The sequence below is a fragment of the Brassica napus genome, chromosome A6 (assembly GCF_020379485.1).
Source record: "Brassica napus cultivar Da-Ae chromosome A6, Da-Ae, whole genome shotgun sequence".
NCBI classification, from domain to species: Eukaryota; Viridiplantae; Streptophyta; class Magnoliopsida; order Brassicales; family Brassicaceae; genus Brassica; species Brassica napus.
Window position 1 is genome coordinate 7,320,622 of NC_063439.1, and position 17,033 is coordinate 7,337,654.

Sequence of the window (17,033 nt, forward strand, 5' to 3'; positions counted from 1 at the left end):
TGATTTTTTTGTAACTCTTTTGGAAATATTACATGAATGGTATTTCTTACATATATTTCAAATCTCTTTTATATTATTTGAGGAAAACTTTTAGTAAGTAACCTTATTTTCATGTGTGATTAACCAAAATATCATTACTTATGTGACATCACTAGAGCTCTTCTCACATCCTTACATTAAAAGCCCTCCATCACCCAGATTTATTACATGTAATGCCATTATTCATTATTAATTATTATGCTAAAATTATACTATATGTTTCGTATAGAACCGAAATAATTCTGTCTTACATCAAATAGCTAAACCCAAAATAACCAATTTATTTGTCTTAACCAAATTTGAATTTTTATGTAGATTCATCTACTGTTTAACAATAAAATAATAGTTGAGCCATATATTGATTTTTAGAACGTATTCATCATGTACACTAGACCAAATTTATATTAGATAATGTACATTACACTATGTTACAAGCTCGATATTTCAATTTTAGTGACCACAAGTTACTCATTTACCAAAATAATAAAAATGCCATATGAGAATGATGACCACAACCAACATGTAAAATAATATATAACAGTTTTGCTAATATCGTAAAAAAAAAATTATCTTGCTAACAATCATTGTTATTAATAACATTAGCATATACTCTATAGTTATGGACCGAATGAAAAGAAGCATATACTCTATAGTTATGGACCGAATGAAAAAAGCCTGACATATTCAATTATATCATTAAAAGGGCCATACATTAAGTCCATGTAACATTATTTGGGTCTCATTAGTTTGTACCAACTTGGAGTAGTGTTGAAGATAAATTCAAAAAAAATTGTATTCTTATTAATTTTCTTGCCGTCTACTTACATGTTGCATCAATGGGTACGTGAAAGGTAATTATATAAGTTTACAAAAAGGTAACTTTGCATATGAAATGTTTAGTGATTATAATGCGTGTTAAAAAAAGTATTTATGTAATATGTACCACTAATTTAGCAAAATAATTTGTGTATCTTTGACTCAGTATAGCGATATTATTCTATATACATATGTGACCATTGATTATAGTGTGTGTTAAGGAGCGTATTAATTTAATATGTACCACTAATTTAGCAATACTAATTTTTGTATCTTTGACTCAATATACTGATTTCTAAAAGGGAAAATAATTAGTAAGCCTAGAAAATATTTTATTACGAGTCCTATATCCTAATTTTACAGTTTATAAATAGATATGTCATTGGATGCAGCTGTTTTGTCTATTTCTTACAAACAATTTATTTAAATATTTGATGCAGTCGTTTCTATACTTTAGTTGTCATATTATCATCTATATATAGTCGAACTAATCTGTGTAACCACTATTCCATGTTTACATAAGACATTTGTGGAGTTTTGGTTGCTGTAGATGATACTCAGTATATAGAAGATTTGCAAGTAAATGATTGTTATCATTCCAAAATTTTATTTTACTTAATAAATAGTGAATATGTGATGGAAAATATTATTGGTTATCAGATTACTTCTAGTTGTCGACAATTTTGGTTTTTTATTTTTATTTCGAAAGAGTCTATTTTTTTTAAATAAAATTATTACATATAAAAATATTAATAAAACTATTACTTTTAATGGTCGACAAATTTTTTCCATCAACTTCACCACCTCAGCAAATCGTAAAGCTGAAATAGAATTTATACATTTTTCTCTATATAAAATGTTACATCTTAGTTATATAACATGTATATATTTGTTACAATGACTTTTACATTTCTAATATATATAGTTTGAACATTATAAATTCTATCAAATAAATTTACTTCCTGCAGGGCGTGGATATCACCTAGTATTTCGTATAGTGCGTAACAAATTATTGGATGTTTTTTTAATGTCGGTGGGATTATTAAACCGTAAATCATACAAGTTAATCAGAAAATGAAAATGTTACTTCAGGTGCGTACCGCATCTTCCACACAAAGTGGCACAAAACATGGACCTGAGAACATAGAAGCCCATTTATAAATCTTATCCACAGGCCCAAGTAAAGTAACCCTAATCCATCATCTGCCTCTCATATAAACCGCCTCTTCCGTTTTGCACGCCATTTTCTCACGCATCTCCGCCACCCCCCAGAGAAAAGCGATAACCCTTCGTTCCACAAGCTCAGCTACTTACAATGGCGGAAGGACTCGTTTTGAAGGGCACCATGCGTGCGCACACCGACATGGTCACCGCAATCGCCACCCCCATCGACAACTCCGACACCATCGTCTCCGCTTCCCGCGACAAATCCATCATCGTCTGGAAACTCACCAAGGACGACAAGTCCTACGGCGTAGCTCAGAGGCGTCTCACCGGCCACTCACACTTCGTCGAGGACGTCGTCCTCTCCTCCGACGGCCAGTTCGCGCTCTCCGGAAGCTGGGACGGCGAGCTCCGTCTCTGGGATCTCGCCGCCGGCGTGTCGACTCGCAGATTCGTCGGACACACTAAGGATGTCCTCTCCGTCGCGTTCTCACTCGATAACCGTCAGATCGTGTCGGCGTCTCGTGACCGTACGATCAAGCTCTGGAACACTCTGGGGGAGTGTAAGTACACTATCGCCGAGGGAGGCGGTGAGGGACACCGTGACTGGGTTAGTTGTGTTAGGTTCAGTCCCAACACGCTTCAGCCGACGATTGTGTCGGCTTCGTGGGACAAGACTGTTAAAGTGTGGAACTTGTCGAACTGTAAGCTTAGGTCGACTCTTGCTGGTCACACTGGGTATGTTAACACTGTTGCTGTTTCGCCTGATGGTTCTCTTTGCGCGAGTGGAGGCAAAGACGGTGTCGTTTTGCTGTGGGATTTGGCTGAGGGGAAGAAGCTTTACTCTCTTGAAGCTAACTCTGTGATCCACGCGCTTTGCTTTAGCCCTAACAGGTACTGGCTGTGTGCTGCGACCGAACAGGGTATTAAGATTTGGGATCTTGAGAGCAAGAGCGTTGTTGAGGACTTGAAGGTTGATCTCAAGGCCGAGGCTGAGAAGTCTGATGGTAGTGGTACTGCTGCCACCAAGAGGAAGGTACACACAATTTGACTCTTGGTTCGATTATATGTTTGCCTTGGATTGCAAGTTTTCTGCTTTTGTATAGATAGATAAAACCTATGATCAAGGAGAATAGCTTTAATACCTGTAAAGCCTAAACTAGATGTGTTATAGAAATGTAGACGTGAAATGGTATTTAAAATGGATTGATCTAGTGAAATGCAAAAAACATGATGGTGTGTCATTTGTTTTCATTTCTATTTTGAATTCTATAAATCTGTTTGTTGGTGTTTCCTTTCAATGTATGTAGTTAGATTCCCTTTTTCTTTGTGAATTTAATTTCATACATTGGCTCTGTCATAGAGCAGTGATTGCAGTATATTGCTGACTGGTCTTTTATGGATATGTGATTGTTAAACAATACTTAAACATGTTAACTTTTGTGTAAGCTACATTTCTAGTGTTTTAATCATTTTATTGGAATTGGTTTTTGGATAGGTTATTTACTGCACCAGCCTGAACTGGAGTGCGGATGGAAGCACTTTGTTCAGTGGTTACACCGATGGAGTTATCAGGGTTTGGGGTATTGGCCGTTACTAGTTGTCCCATGTCTTTTCTCTGTCTCTCCTTGGTTGGTTTATCTATCACTCTTTTGTTTTGTCAGCAAACTCATATGTTCCATGATAAAGTACTCTGAAGGATATTTTGTTTTATGTCAATTTTAGGTTCGGATCTTTACTTATTTTGTGAGATCTTTTGCCATTCTATGTTACTTTCGTTTTGTGCTCATGTGATTACATTGATAATCTAGCAACATGGTCGAATAGTATAATCACACTTGACAATGAATTTATAATAATCTACTTGTAAGTTACAAGCCCTTTTCTTAGATTATATAGTACAAGAAACTGCCGCTTTTGTTTATGTCCTTGGGCTGAAAGTGAAAAAAGTATATAGTTCAAGAGTGCAGATGAAATTATGATCGGTCCATAAGCTGTTCTCAAGGAGCCAAACAAGATTAAGCTCTAAACAAACTGGTGTTGCAGCTTGAAAAGTTATATAAGAAACACTGATGAAATCAATATGGAAATAGTAGAGTACGGAATGCAAGAACTTTCCTTTGGGACCAATGGCTAAGCAATGGAATTTTCTTTTTCACCAAACTCTAAGAAACTTTCGGATGATCAAATAGGTTTCAATAATTTTCCCAAGCTTGATGATTCTATAATCAAATAAGACTGATAATAAGAACATAGATAAGGAAAGATCCGATCCCACATAAGACTATATAATTGAAATTCAAGTTCATGTGAACATTACTATAGAAAGAGTCCATGGAGCAAAACCTAAAGACTTCAAAGCGAAGCTGTAGAGGTTCAGAGAAAAAGGAAGGGCAATTGTCAATAATAGCATCTTTTGAAGTTTATGTCTCAAAAATAGCACTAGAAGGAGAAAATCACAAAAATGACATTCATTAAAGGGTAAAATATCCCTAATACTTTTGGTTTAAAATTAAATAAACAAACAAAAATAAATAAAAATAATTAAAATAAAAATAAAAAAAAAATAAAAAATAAATTTTTTTTATAGTTTCAGATTATATGTTTTCAGATTCGGAATTTTTATAATTTTTATTCTGAAATTTTTTTTTTCGAAATTTTTTTTATTTTTTTTTTCAAATTTTCTTTTTATAATTTAAAAATACTTTTTGAAACTGTTTTTAAAATTTTTATTTTTTATTTTAGTATTTATTTTTTATAAAATTTTAAACCCTAATTCCAAAACCCCACCCCTTAACTCTAAACCCTAAGGTTCGGATTAATTAACTCAAGGGGTATAAGTGTATATTTACCTCTTTAATGAAACATATTTTTGTGACTTTGAGCTTTGAGTGCTACTTTGGGAACAAAAACTTGGTTTAGTGCTATCTTAGTTTTTTTCTCAAAAAGGAATGCTAAGATAAACAATTAAAAGCAGTGTATTTGATTTTCTTTCGTCGATTGTAAATTTATATATTTTGGTTTGAATTTATGTGTAATCTCTTCTCTGCCTCTTTGTTGATGTACAATAGTATACGATTCATATACAAAAAGATCACACCAACGAAAACCATATATTACACGCAAACAACTTCATGTAACACAAAAACACAAACATATTTGTATAATCATAGACATATATAGATATGTAGCGAGAACCGGAATAATATAAAATATGGTTTGACATATAAAAACCACATTTCTTTCCAGTCCGGTTTTTGGGTAAAAACCCTGAAAAGGCTCTCCTCGTTATTCTTTAGTCTGTTTATTGGAATTAACGTCTGCCTGAAGCTGGCTCTTTCTGGGCATTGAAGTAAACAGTTGCCACAGGTAAACCAAGATCGAGATGACCAGCGAACATTCGGGTGCTGAAATTGGCTCGTGACGGCGGCTGCTGCACCATCAAACCCACCGGTGAGATCTGCCGGAAAAGTACAAATATGTAACGGTGAATCCCCACCGGTGGTTTCGGTTCCATATATGGCAGTATCTCCTTTCCTGAAAGAAAATGAAAACATGCAAGTATACATATTTATTAAAACGTTTCACGTGATACTTAAAATGAAATAAATTAAGCAATAGTTGTTCCAGTACTGGAAAACATGTTTATACTTGGACGTTTTCTTACTCTAGTGTATTTTGTCGTGTTTAAGGTTCTCATATGATGACATACGTTAATGTACACGTACAGACATACATGAGATGTTTGTTTTAGAAGACACCACGTCTCTTTATTGTGAGAAAACTTGTAAAGAACGAAAATTAGATAGTGGATCTTCTATCCTAACTTGTAAACAGCCAAATATATTAATTGTATATTATGCAACCTATGCATCTGAGAGACTTGCATATTTCTTTTTGAACCAATCAATATCTTGCAATACGGGAATCCATTTCATCAAACCGAAAGCACCACTTCTCAAGGATAATGTGTTTAAATGAATAAAGAGATTAGTGTATCCTTTTCATCTAAACACATCAACATGGACATCATTAACCATTATTAAATGTTTCTTAATAACCTTCACACTAACTTCACTTTATTTCTAAGTAAGTTAATTAGCATATTCCTAAAGGGCAAATAACTTAGGCCAGCTCCATCGGTTATAACCTGTGAAAGGTTCTAAAAAAAATAAAATGTTATTATAGTAATTTAATTATGTATTAATTTTCCAAAACCAATTGAAACACTACTATAATGACATCTGTCCTTTTAAGTTTGATATTGATTCTTAAAATCCTGTAATCAGAACCTTTCAACGTTCTTTCACCAAAATTAATTTCTTTTTCCTTTTTCTTAAATGCTAAAAACTCATTAAAGAGCTTGCCGATGGAGCTGCTCTTAGTTCCGACTCTCTTTTTCATACCTTTTGATGGATTGGTGCCTCCGGGGATATCCACGACAATCCTGAAACATAAGAAATAAGTGTATTATGTTTATACGCTATGTTTGTTTCGTATATAGTTAAAATTAAAAGAAAAACTCGATGTTTATGCATGAGTGTGTCACGCGTACGTACCAATGGACCCATTCTCGCATGTTCGGCTCGCTCGGGCTAGGTGCGTCCGGGTCAGTCATCACCTGCATGCATCCATTATTTACATTTACAAAAGGCAAATAATTTTTCAACTCATGCATACAGAAAAATGTTAATTATATTGTGGTCCAATAATCAGCTAAACCGTGTCTAACTCGAAAAAATAAATCATGAACTGAAAACTCAGTGAAAATACCAGAGCATATATTAAAGAATGTATGCATGTTCCTGTGGGCTGGTATAATCAAAGATATGTTTGCAAGGGAGATTGCACATAAATGTATATAAGTGATAAGATGAATAAATATACGAGGGTGTAAAGCTCATCAGGGTTGCCGGAGATGTTGACTTTGGGAGGCTTGACTGCGGCGGAGGGTTTGATCTCGCAGCCGTTAGTGATGTGTTTGGGGCCAACGTAGACAGACATGTTGGCAGTGGGGATGTACATGTCCAACACATCTCCAATCACTCTTCCAACCACCAAAGGATCAACCGAAGCTGCCATCGATCCACGGAAAGAGAAAGAGAGAAGTAGAGATAGAGAAAGAGAGAATTAGAGATTCTTTTAGTTATAGAAGAAGAATCGTTGAGCGCATGTCCTAATTCGGATGGACATCACTGTAATGATTTATATATAGAGATAAATTTTCTTACAACAAAAAAAAGAATATTTAAAATCCATCGACAAATACAATGAATTTGAACAATGATGCATCATGCAGTCCATTTTATTTGATATTTTCGCGGTTAAACTATAATACACTTCGATTGTTTTTTTTTGTCTTTGCTTGTTTGCGTTTTATATGTGAAAAACATGTATTTATTTACATTTTTCATAAATATCTGTCGAGACATCCACCACCAAAACATTAATTATTTAGATCTAGAACTCATTATAGTTTTAGGTTTAAAGAATAAATGTTAGTTTCCATTGCGTTTCCGTATATTTTCGTTGGTAACTTGTTAGTATTCTTATAATATAGTACTAATTAATGATAAAAATATCTCAACAAAATATCATAATGCGTTATTTTGTCGTCAATGGTACATATGTTACAAGACAATCCACTCGTGTCTTGTAATTCATGGTCAGGTCCACATTCATCAACAGATTTACCAAACATCAAAAGTAATGCTATATTACCGTGGAACCAACTCTATGATCAAATACTATATCAATGTTGAAAATAAGATGCTAAGTAAGTACATATCTGATCTTTCATGTAATATTTCGGGGAATCTACAGTACAGTTCTGACTTGTGGTAAAGGAACCGAGCCTCGTGGTCTGGTAGTAAAGAATCTTTGGCTGAGGTGTCCGCCACCACGAGTTCGAGCTTCGGCCACAGCGGATTTAACATGGCTTCTGTTTGATTTCTAAGACCTTTTTCGCTAATTCCGATTAGACGCGGTGGGATAGTCGGACTAAGTGAGAGGTCCGGATATTTGGATTATCAAAAAAAAAAAAAAAAAAAAAAAGGAAAAGGTTTAAAGAAGCTTTCGTCGGATCAGTGTAACCTATAGGCCATGCATAGGCCATTTCACACTTCGTTTCATCCACATATGACACGTGCATTATCTTGGTCTCAGCTGTTACCCACGATTCCTTTTGTTCGACCTGCCACGTGACACCAATTTTGCCGTCAGTTACGAGGATCCACCCTTACACGTGTGGGCGATCCTTGTGGTACTAGTTGGTAAACTAATTAACTTCCACTGGTGGTAACTCGTAGTGTCTTACAGAATAAGTAAGGTCCATTACAAGAAAAAAATTCACGTGCATGTCATACAACCAACTGCCAGTAATCTAATAGTAAGGCTCTAAAGGATATAAGGATAAAATGTACTCCGTGAACCGTGATCCTTTTCTCTTGGTTTGATTTCTATAAGTTTTTTTTTCATTTTGTATAGCCAGTTGAAGTGGTGTCAGTGGTCCAATGATCATATAATTGTTCTCAGTAAATATTTCACATCATCTAACAAATATGTTAAAAAAAGTCAACTATATTTCTCTAACACATATGCATCATGTGTTGCTAACGAGGGACTCAAGTTTCGGCATCTCCTCAGTTGAGTCTATTGGAGTTTTCAATTTGGATGTGTAACATTTTCATTCTAAATATTATTCTATCAACCATCTACTGTTTTGAGGAACCAATACATTTTTGGTTCTGATGAATAATTTTTCAATTTGGATGTGTCACGTTTTCATTCTAAATGTTATTCTATCAACCATCTACTGTTTTAAGGAAACAACACATTTTTGGCTCTGTTAAATATTACAACATAAAACCAAAACAAATGGGAACCGAGAGATTATAACTTTTAGATCTTCATAGGAAATATTAGACTCTATTGTCTAATATTTGTCCTCTCGGGATAAACTCAAACGATACACAATGTTCTAATATATATTATACTAAAGCAAATTGAATCGGTAGAAAGAACTTGAAAATCAGTTTATATATCAAAAAAAAAAAGATTTAGCAAAAGGAAAAAATACATGGAGATGGATGTTCTTATTTAAAGTTCTCATTCACACCCCCAAACTATTAAATACAACAATTCAAACCCAACCACGAAGATAGCTGTGGTAGAAGGGAAAAGAAATGGAGAAAACAATTTTTTTAAGAATCATTGAAGAGAAGAAACTCTATCAGTAAGTTCTGTAACTGTTTCATCATCTGCCTCAGCTACGGTGTCCTGCGAACAGAGAGAACAGTGCAACAGTAAGTAAACTCCATCTTCATGTTCCTTTCAAGATACTCTTTTTGCTTCTTCTTTCTCTCTTTATATTAACTAACCTCTTTGTCAGTTTTAGATTGGACACCGATGCATTTAGAACCGCTGATGCTGGAACTTTTCATGAGGTTACGAGCACTGTAACCTCCTCCATTGTCTGCTTCCTCAGATTCCAAGGTTGAAGCCACAGCAGCTGCTGCTCTTCTCTCAACATCACTGATTTCTTCTGCAGTTTCACCATTCTGAGCCGGAACTCTCTCTCTACAACACACAATCACATAGAAGCACAATGCTTTCAGAGAAAGAGGACAAGAAAGAGCAAGAGAGAAATTATGTGAAAGACATTTACCTTGGCAAAGAAGCATGATGTCTGTGAAGTGCAGTACTTCTTCCTCCACCTGCTGCTGCTCCTGGTTTACCTTGATTCTCTTCAAGATAAGCAAATTGCCTCTTAAACCGATCAACCCCACTGCGTAAACAACAAAAAGATTTATTCATTACGCAACTTTTCTTTTGTTTTGATGATTTATAGTTGTTGAGATGTTAACGAGAGCTAACCTAGGGTACATGAAGCTAAGCTGATCACCACCGCGCTTGTATTCCTCCAACATCTGAGGATGATACTCCAATATCTAATGTTTTTTTCCCAAATATGAGATATCGTTAAAACCAATGAAGAGCAGAGAAAAACAAAATGTGTAGAAGAAGAAAGGTTTTTTTTTTGTGTTACCTCTCGGTAGATTAATTCTCTGACATCATCTTTTGTTAACTTCTTTCTCTCAAAATCAAACTCAAGCTTTGAGATTGGCTGTGTTGATGGTTCGCGCTCTGAGTTTGACAGACCACTGAAGTATGGATCAGATAATGCCTGTAAATAAGCAAATCAGAACAATGAAACATAAGAGTTTCATTCTTGTGTAAGAAAATGGGAATGAAAAACAAAAGTTGCGTCTCGCTTACATCTTCAGCAGATGCACGATCTTTGGGATCAAAGGCAAGCAGGCGTTCAAGAAGGCGGAGAGCCAAAGGGTCAGCTTTAGGGAACTTCTGAGAGAAAGGGACTGGCTGTTTTTTCCTCATGCTGCTAAGGTACCTCCTCGCCTTTTCATTTCTAATCTGTTAAATTTCAAGATCCCAAAAAATCTCATTACAGAAAATGAACTCACTCTCAAATATGAACATGTTTTTTGCAATCTAGTTGAGTGACTAACCCTTGATATGGACTCAGGAGGTGGAGTGCCAAGAAAGTCAGTCATAAGATCCAATTGGTGCACCACGTTTTTCCCCGGAAACAAAGGCTTACCCAAAAGCATTTCCGCAAAAATGCAACCAACACTCCAGATATCAATGGCAGGAGTATACTACAATGTGAAAAAGAAGTTCACTTAGCATGAGATGTAACTATAGCAGTTGGTTTCAGCGAAAAAAAATCTTACTTTGGAGAAAAATGATCCGCAGAGTTCAGGGGCACGATACCACCTAGTAGCTACATAATCCTACAAAAAATACATAAGAGATTAAGAGTGAGTTCACAAACAAGGAAAGAGTTCACAGAAAATCTAATGACCAGTTTAGTTGCTTGAAAAGATGACTCACAGTCCAGAATATAGCAGTTGGGGCGTCGTTGAAAGAAACACGAGCGAGTCCAAAATCACATATCTTCAATTTGCAATCAGCATTAGCTAGAATGTTCTTTGGTTTCAAATCCCTATGAAACACATTAGCTGCAAACATAACACACTTGTCAATACATCTAAAAAGAGACCGTAAGCGTCGAAAGAGAACAATGTATACACGAATAAACTAACCTGCGTGAACATATTTAAGACCACGGAGAAGCTGGTACAAGAAGAACTGATGATGCTCAGCAGTCAAATCATCGTTGGCCTTAATCACCTGGTGGAGATCAGACTCCATCAACTCGAACACAACGTAAATATCCCTGAACTCTCGGCGAGAAGGAGGTAGCATGATGTGTTTGATCTCCACAACATCTGGATGACGAAGCAACCGCAGCAGCTTGATCTCTCTGAGAATCCTAGTTGCATCAGAGACATGCTCAAAGACATCGTTGATCTTCTTGATGGCAACTCTTTCACCAGTGTGTGTGTCTAGAGCAGAAGCCACAACACCATAACTTCCTTTACCAACGACTTCTTGAACTTGGTACCTGTTTGCTTCTCCATACTCCGTGAAGAACTCAGCTTCCTGCACACCCTGAAGAATACAATACATATGATTCCGGAGTTTGATTCAGTGAACAATAGGAACAATCAAATTGAACACAAAAAAAAAATGACATTGTAATCTTTTGTTCATAACACAGAACATGAAGAGAACAAAACACCAAATCTAAGAACAAGAGACCAAACTGCATCAAGTGTAATAAAAACAAATCATGTCTACAATACCAACAAAACAATCAATCATCACCAAACAAAAATAGAAACAACGATGAGAAGGAGAAGAATGATGAACATAGATTGGAACATTGTAACCTTTTTGTGGAGCAAAGGCAACAACACAGAACATTAATACAACAAAACAACAAGTCACTCAAATCTCAGTCAACAAGACCAGACAGAAGACAATAACTTTCAGACCAAACTGCATCAAATTCAATCATATCATGTCTAAATTCCCAACAAAACAGTTGATCAATTCATCACCAAACATAAATAGAAAGAAGCATGAGAAGGGCAAGAAGAAAGGAACCTTCTTTTGAGGATCCATGGGTAAGTGGTTACGTTTAGGAACCTTAAGAAGCTTTAACCCAGTAAAATCGAAATCTTCAGAAACAACAAGCTCATTCAAATCTCCAGCGTCACCAGATTGATCTCGATTAGAAAAAGTAGCAGAGGAGAGAAGAATGGGTTCGTTTTGAATATTGGAAGAAGAAGAAGGACGCTGAAAAAGCCAACGACGAACACCGTCGACGAGATTCCCACCACCACCCATCAACCAAACCACTACTTTAGATTAGAAAAACAGATTAAAAATGATTGGTAATTTACGATATTGGGTTTCCTAATTTCAGCTCAGCCAAACAATTCTCAGCATCTTTCTCGCCGCGTCCTTCGGAGAGTTGGAGACCATGTTCTTTCTTCTCTCTTTGTCTCTTCCTATTTTCTTTCAATTATTATTTTTTTTTTGGCATGATCAGATATTTTTCTTTCACCCTAATTGATTAGAGAGAGAGGAGAGGGAATAACTAAATCTATACTATTAAAGCAGGATCCTATTGTCATAATTACCTTAGGGGCATGTTTCCTTCACTAACATTGCATGTTTCATTAAGGGCAATTAAGTAATATTAATAACAAATCTATATTGGGTCATTATTTTTGGATCCAGCCCAAATCAAATCTCTCTTGGGCCATTTGGGCTTATTAAAAAATCAGATTCAATTCTCACTTTTTTTTTCTTTTGGGCCATTGAGTCCAAGTTCAAATAATTTTTTTTCAACTATTCTTAATTATTATTTTTTTCTTTTCTTAATATAATTTAAGCATTCATAAAAATAATTGCTTTTTTTTATTGAAAAGTATAAATCTTTATTAAAAGTATATAATTTTTTAATTAAAATATTAACCCCATAATAAAATTAATTTATCAGAGTTATACCAACTTAATTCATTAAAAAAATAAAGTTTAATTTTTTTAACATAAATAGTCATTTAAAATGAAATACGATAAATAAAATAAATTTTTTAAGTCTTTTATAAAATAAAACACAAATATATGAAAATGTGACATTTACTAAATATTTGTCAATTGAAAAAAAAAACAAAAATAAACCCGCGCTTTCAAAGCGCGGGTCAAAATCTAGTGTGTATATTTAAAACGTAAGAATCTTTCAACGACCCGGTTTGAAATTACCGGTTTTGTACTAACCGGATTCAGGTTACCGTAGTGACGTGGCCGTGTGCCGTGTGGTGTGGGCATGCATTTGTAGTGGTTCATACAAGAAGTGTGTACTTAATACTTATGATTCTTCTTTTGAAATCAAAGAAAATATTTTTTAAGGGATTGGATTTAATCCAGAATTTAAAGTGATATATACTAAAATAAAAAAATCTTCTGTTACTCAAACATAAATTTTCTATCTTTTTCAAATCCAGTGGTATTGAATTGATTTATAATTTTAAATGTATTTGAAATTTCATGTCATTAATTAAAAGTATATTAGTGGATTTATAAAGATTTGTGATGATTCTATGGTGTTATGGTACAACTATTGTAACTAAAAAATGGTTTTAGATAGAATTCTATAGTTTATTAACTAAAAAATCACAACTTCTATAATTTATCTAAAAATCCACTAAAAATCAAACAAGAGAAAAAGACTAGGATAGCACCAAACTAAGTTTATGTTCCCAAAGTAGCACTCAAGGTTCAAAGTCATAAAAATAGGTTTCATTAAAGAGGTAAATATACACTTATACCCCTTGGGTTAATTAATCCAAACCTTAGGGTTTAGAGTTAAGGGGTGGGTTTTGGAATTAGGGTTTAAAATTTTATAAAAAATAAATACTAAAATAAAAAATAAAAATTTTAAAAACAGTTTCAAAAAGTATTTTTAAATTATAAAAAGAAAATTTGAAAAAAAAAAATTAAAAAAAAAAATTTCGAAAAAAAAATTATAAAAATTTCGAATCTGAAAACATATAATCTGAAACTATAAAAAAAAAATCTTTTTTTCATTTTTTTATTTTTATTTTATTTATTTTTATTTATTTTAGTTTGTTTATTTAATTTTAAACCAAGAGTATTAGGGATATTTTACCCTTTAATGAATGTCATTTTTGTGACTTTCTCCTTCTAGTGCTATTTTTGAGACATAAACTTCAAAAGGTGCTATTATTGACAATTGTCCATCAAACAACTCTAAATAATATATTGAATACACTTTCCTTGACCAAAATTAAAATATAAATAAGCTTTGTTTGCCCATCCAAAATAGGTAATCTACTGATTAAAACCACTGGACAAGGTTCTACATTTCTACTACTACTACTACTAAATGCAACACAACAAACTGAACCGGCAACAAATTAGAATGCTCTAGTTTTGAAACTCTCGGAAAAGTGACAAGAAACCGTTTTGTTTATTACAAGGAGATCAAAGCATCGTCGTTAGGGCCGGCATTGCTAGCTTGTTCCATGACCGTGTGGATGATATCGTCATCTTCCATCATGAGCTGAGCAGGAGTCTGTCTTGGCCTGAGGAAGCTACCGTTAAAGATGAACCTAAGAGTCCTGTAGTCTAAGTTTCTCCTTTGGCAGTAAGCAAGCATTAGTTTCTTCAGATGTACATGAGTACCCATTTTGTAGACATCTATCCCTTCGTCCTCTAGGTTTGTGACCTTAAGAATGACCTTCTCTTGTGGAGCTCGACACCTCTTTGATGTAAAAGAAGTCGATGAGGATCTCATCATTATATGTTAAGAAGAAAGCTTTCAGAGATTTTTTTTTTAGGTTAGGTCTTGCAATGTAGATAATTAGAGACAGAATGTGTGAAACTGGTGAACGTTAAGAATTCTTGAGCTTAAAAGGACTATCCTCGCCTACTAAAGACTACATACTATTGGTCCATCCATCTATCTTTTTCTTTCTTTTGTACTTTTTGAGTGTCCTTTTTCACCCTTGGTCTTTGGTTAATCTTGACTAAAAATTGCTTTGAATCGTCCTCACTTTTGAATCTGGTACGGACTCACAAAAGACACACAACACTGCAATTGTAACAGCTTCCCTACGTACTACCCCTTACAAACAGGGACATGTATTTCAAATGATAAGAAAGATAAAAACAAAAGTTTTTGAGAGAAAGAGAGAAGAAACTGGGTATGTTTACCTGTTCAGAGCTCGAGACTTTTAAATGCTTCTGGTATTGGGTTTTTGATCATTTATACTCACGCATAGACTAGACTCCCCATTAGTGTCCCCAAACCAAAACCAACCATATCAATCTTTATTATTAAAGTAGAATTACTTTTAAGAAGTGTTTGAAAACATAGATAGCAGTAGAAAAAGTATAATATTGTTTGGAAGCATGTATAGTATATTAAGAAAAAAAAAGTTGAACTTATGTTATTAAGAAAAATTGAAAGTCTATTATATTATGAGAAATTATATATTCGGGCCAGTTTTAAAATATAAGAAAATGACACAATCTAGTTACCTAAAAATATCTTATGGCTAAAATAATCATAAAACAAAATTTAAACTTTATATACATATTTCAAATCAAAATATTAATTAGAAGTACCTTTATGACGTGATTAGAAACATAGATAGCAGTAAAAAAATATAATATTGTTTGGAAATATGGATATCAGTATATTAAAAAAAACAATTATGGACTTATGTTATTAAAAAAAATTGAAAGTCTATTTTATTATGAGAAACTATATATTCGGACCAATTTTTAAATATACGAAAATAACACAATCTAATTACCTAAAAACATCTTTTGTCTAAAATAATCATAAAACAAAATTTAAACTTTTTATACAGATTTCAAATCAAAATATTAATTTAAAATTGATTTATATCACAAATTGATTCAAAAATATACACATATTCAAAAGTTAATTTTTACTAAAATATTTTCTAATAACCATTATAAATAAATATATATAAGGAAAATACAATACAAAGCCTAATTTCAAACACTAACTTAAATTTATGTTTTTATATTTCACATTAAGCTTTAAAAATATAATATATATGATTATTTATACAATGATACATATAAAATGTTATTAGTTATATGGTTGCTTATATGATAGTACATATAAAATATGATTAATTATACGATGACACATATATGATATATAATAGTGACATGAAAAATAAATAGCAATATATTTTTGAAAAAATAATATATGAAATATATTACATTATATTTATAATAAAAATAAAATAACATTTAATGCAAAATAATAATATAACTCTGTCTACATACAACAAATATATATTTATATAAAAAATAAAGGAAACACCCGTGCAGGTGCAGGAATCAAAATGTAGTATTCCCTTAATATGTAAGGTGCATATATACAGTATAGTCTCGAATATATTACATGTCAATGAAACTTGATATTGTCATGTCTTTTCTCAGCTTATTCCCTCGTAATTTTTAGATTTGACCATTAATCCGTGTACTTGGTATTTTAGTTTGACTCATGCAATCCGCTTTTAGCATCCAGCAAAGATCTCAATTCTCTACTCAAGACTGTCCTCATTATTTCTAATACTTCTTATATGATAACTAACTTTACAAGCAATTTGCATTTCTTCAAGTTTCAAAGGAAACCATTGGAAAGCAATAAACGAATATAGTATTTATGAGAGACACGAGATATCTAGAATGAGATTACGTGCAAAGAATGAAGAATGGCTACTACTTCCTCCTATTTTGTTTTGATATATATATGAGCAACTTTATTTTATTTATTTTACCAAAAAAACTTTATTTTATTTATGTTTAGTTGGGTTTCGTCCTTGATGGAAGTTAATTTTTTTTTTAATTGTCAACGCTTTTAAAAACATTATTTTCGTGAGAGGAAGAAAACTGCTTGGTGGGATAGGTGGTCCCTGGCGGCGATGACGCCTAATTTGCCAATTGGAAGGCCAGAGACCTTCTTTCCAATTTATTTTCTCTGTGGATAACAATGACGTGGCATTAATTTGGCA

General features: G+C 33.5%; 3 protein-coding genes across 4 annotated transcripts; 1 reads left to right on the plus strand and 2 right to left on the minus strand.

The window, feature by feature from the left end:
* The first annotated feature begins 2,081 nt into the window (after positions 1 to 2,081).
* Positions 2,082 to 3,761, plus strand: LOC106346889 (guanine nucleotide-binding protein subunit beta-like protein). Its single transcript, XM_013786352.3, has 2 exons — positions 2,082 to 3,055; positions 3,518 to 3,761. Exons 1-2 carry the CDS (start codon positions 2,171 to 2,173, stop codon positions 3,617 to 3,619), a joined length of 987 nt encoding a protein of 328 aa, XP_013641806.1. The 5' UTR covers positions 2,082 to 2,170; the 3' UTR covers positions 3,620 to 3,761.
* Positions 3,762 to 5,113: 1,352 nt separating this feature from the next.
* On the minus strand, positions 5,114 to 7,292 carry LOC106351424 (protein MOTHER of FT and TFL1). Its single transcript, XM_013791226.2, has 4 exons — positions 6,907 to 7,292; positions 6,579 to 6,640; positions 6,426 to 6,466; positions 5,114 to 5,556 (listed from the first exon to the last, which is right to left on the minus strand). The coding sequence occupies exons 1-4, from the start codon at positions 7,099 to 7,101 to the stop codon at positions 5,333 to 5,335; spliced, it is 522 nt and encodes a 173-aa protein (XP_013646680.1). The 5' UTR covers positions 7,102 to 7,292; the 3' UTR covers positions 5,114 to 5,332.
* A 1,746-nt stretch (positions 7,293 to 9,038) lies between these two features.
* Positions 9,039 to 12,516, minus strand: LOC106346890 (mitogen-activated protein kinase 8). Of its 2 annotated transcripts, none has more exons than XM_013786353.3 (11): positions 12,052 to 12,516; positions 11,145 to 11,553; positions 10,933 to 11,060; positions 10,773 to 10,832; positions 10,548 to 10,697; positions 10,297 to 10,452; positions 10,067 to 10,204; positions 9,895 to 9,968; positions 9,686 to 9,805; positions 9,399 to 9,597; positions 9,039 to 9,297 (listed from the first exon to the last, which is right to left on the minus strand). In XM_013786353.3, the coding sequence occupies exons 1-11, from the start codon at positions 12,292 to 12,294 to the stop codon at positions 9,229 to 9,231; spliced, it is 1,746 nt and encodes a 581-aa protein (XP_013641807.1). In that variant the 5' UTR covers positions 12,295 to 12,516; the 3' UTR covers positions 9,039 to 9,228. The 2 variants fall into 2 exon arrangements, with proteins under 2 accessions (XP_013641807.1, XP_013641809.1); XM_013786355.3 differs by having other exon boundaries at positions 11,145 to 11,544; positions 12,052 to 12,509.
* Between the last annotated feature and the right edge of the window lie 4,517 nt (positions 12,517 to 17,033).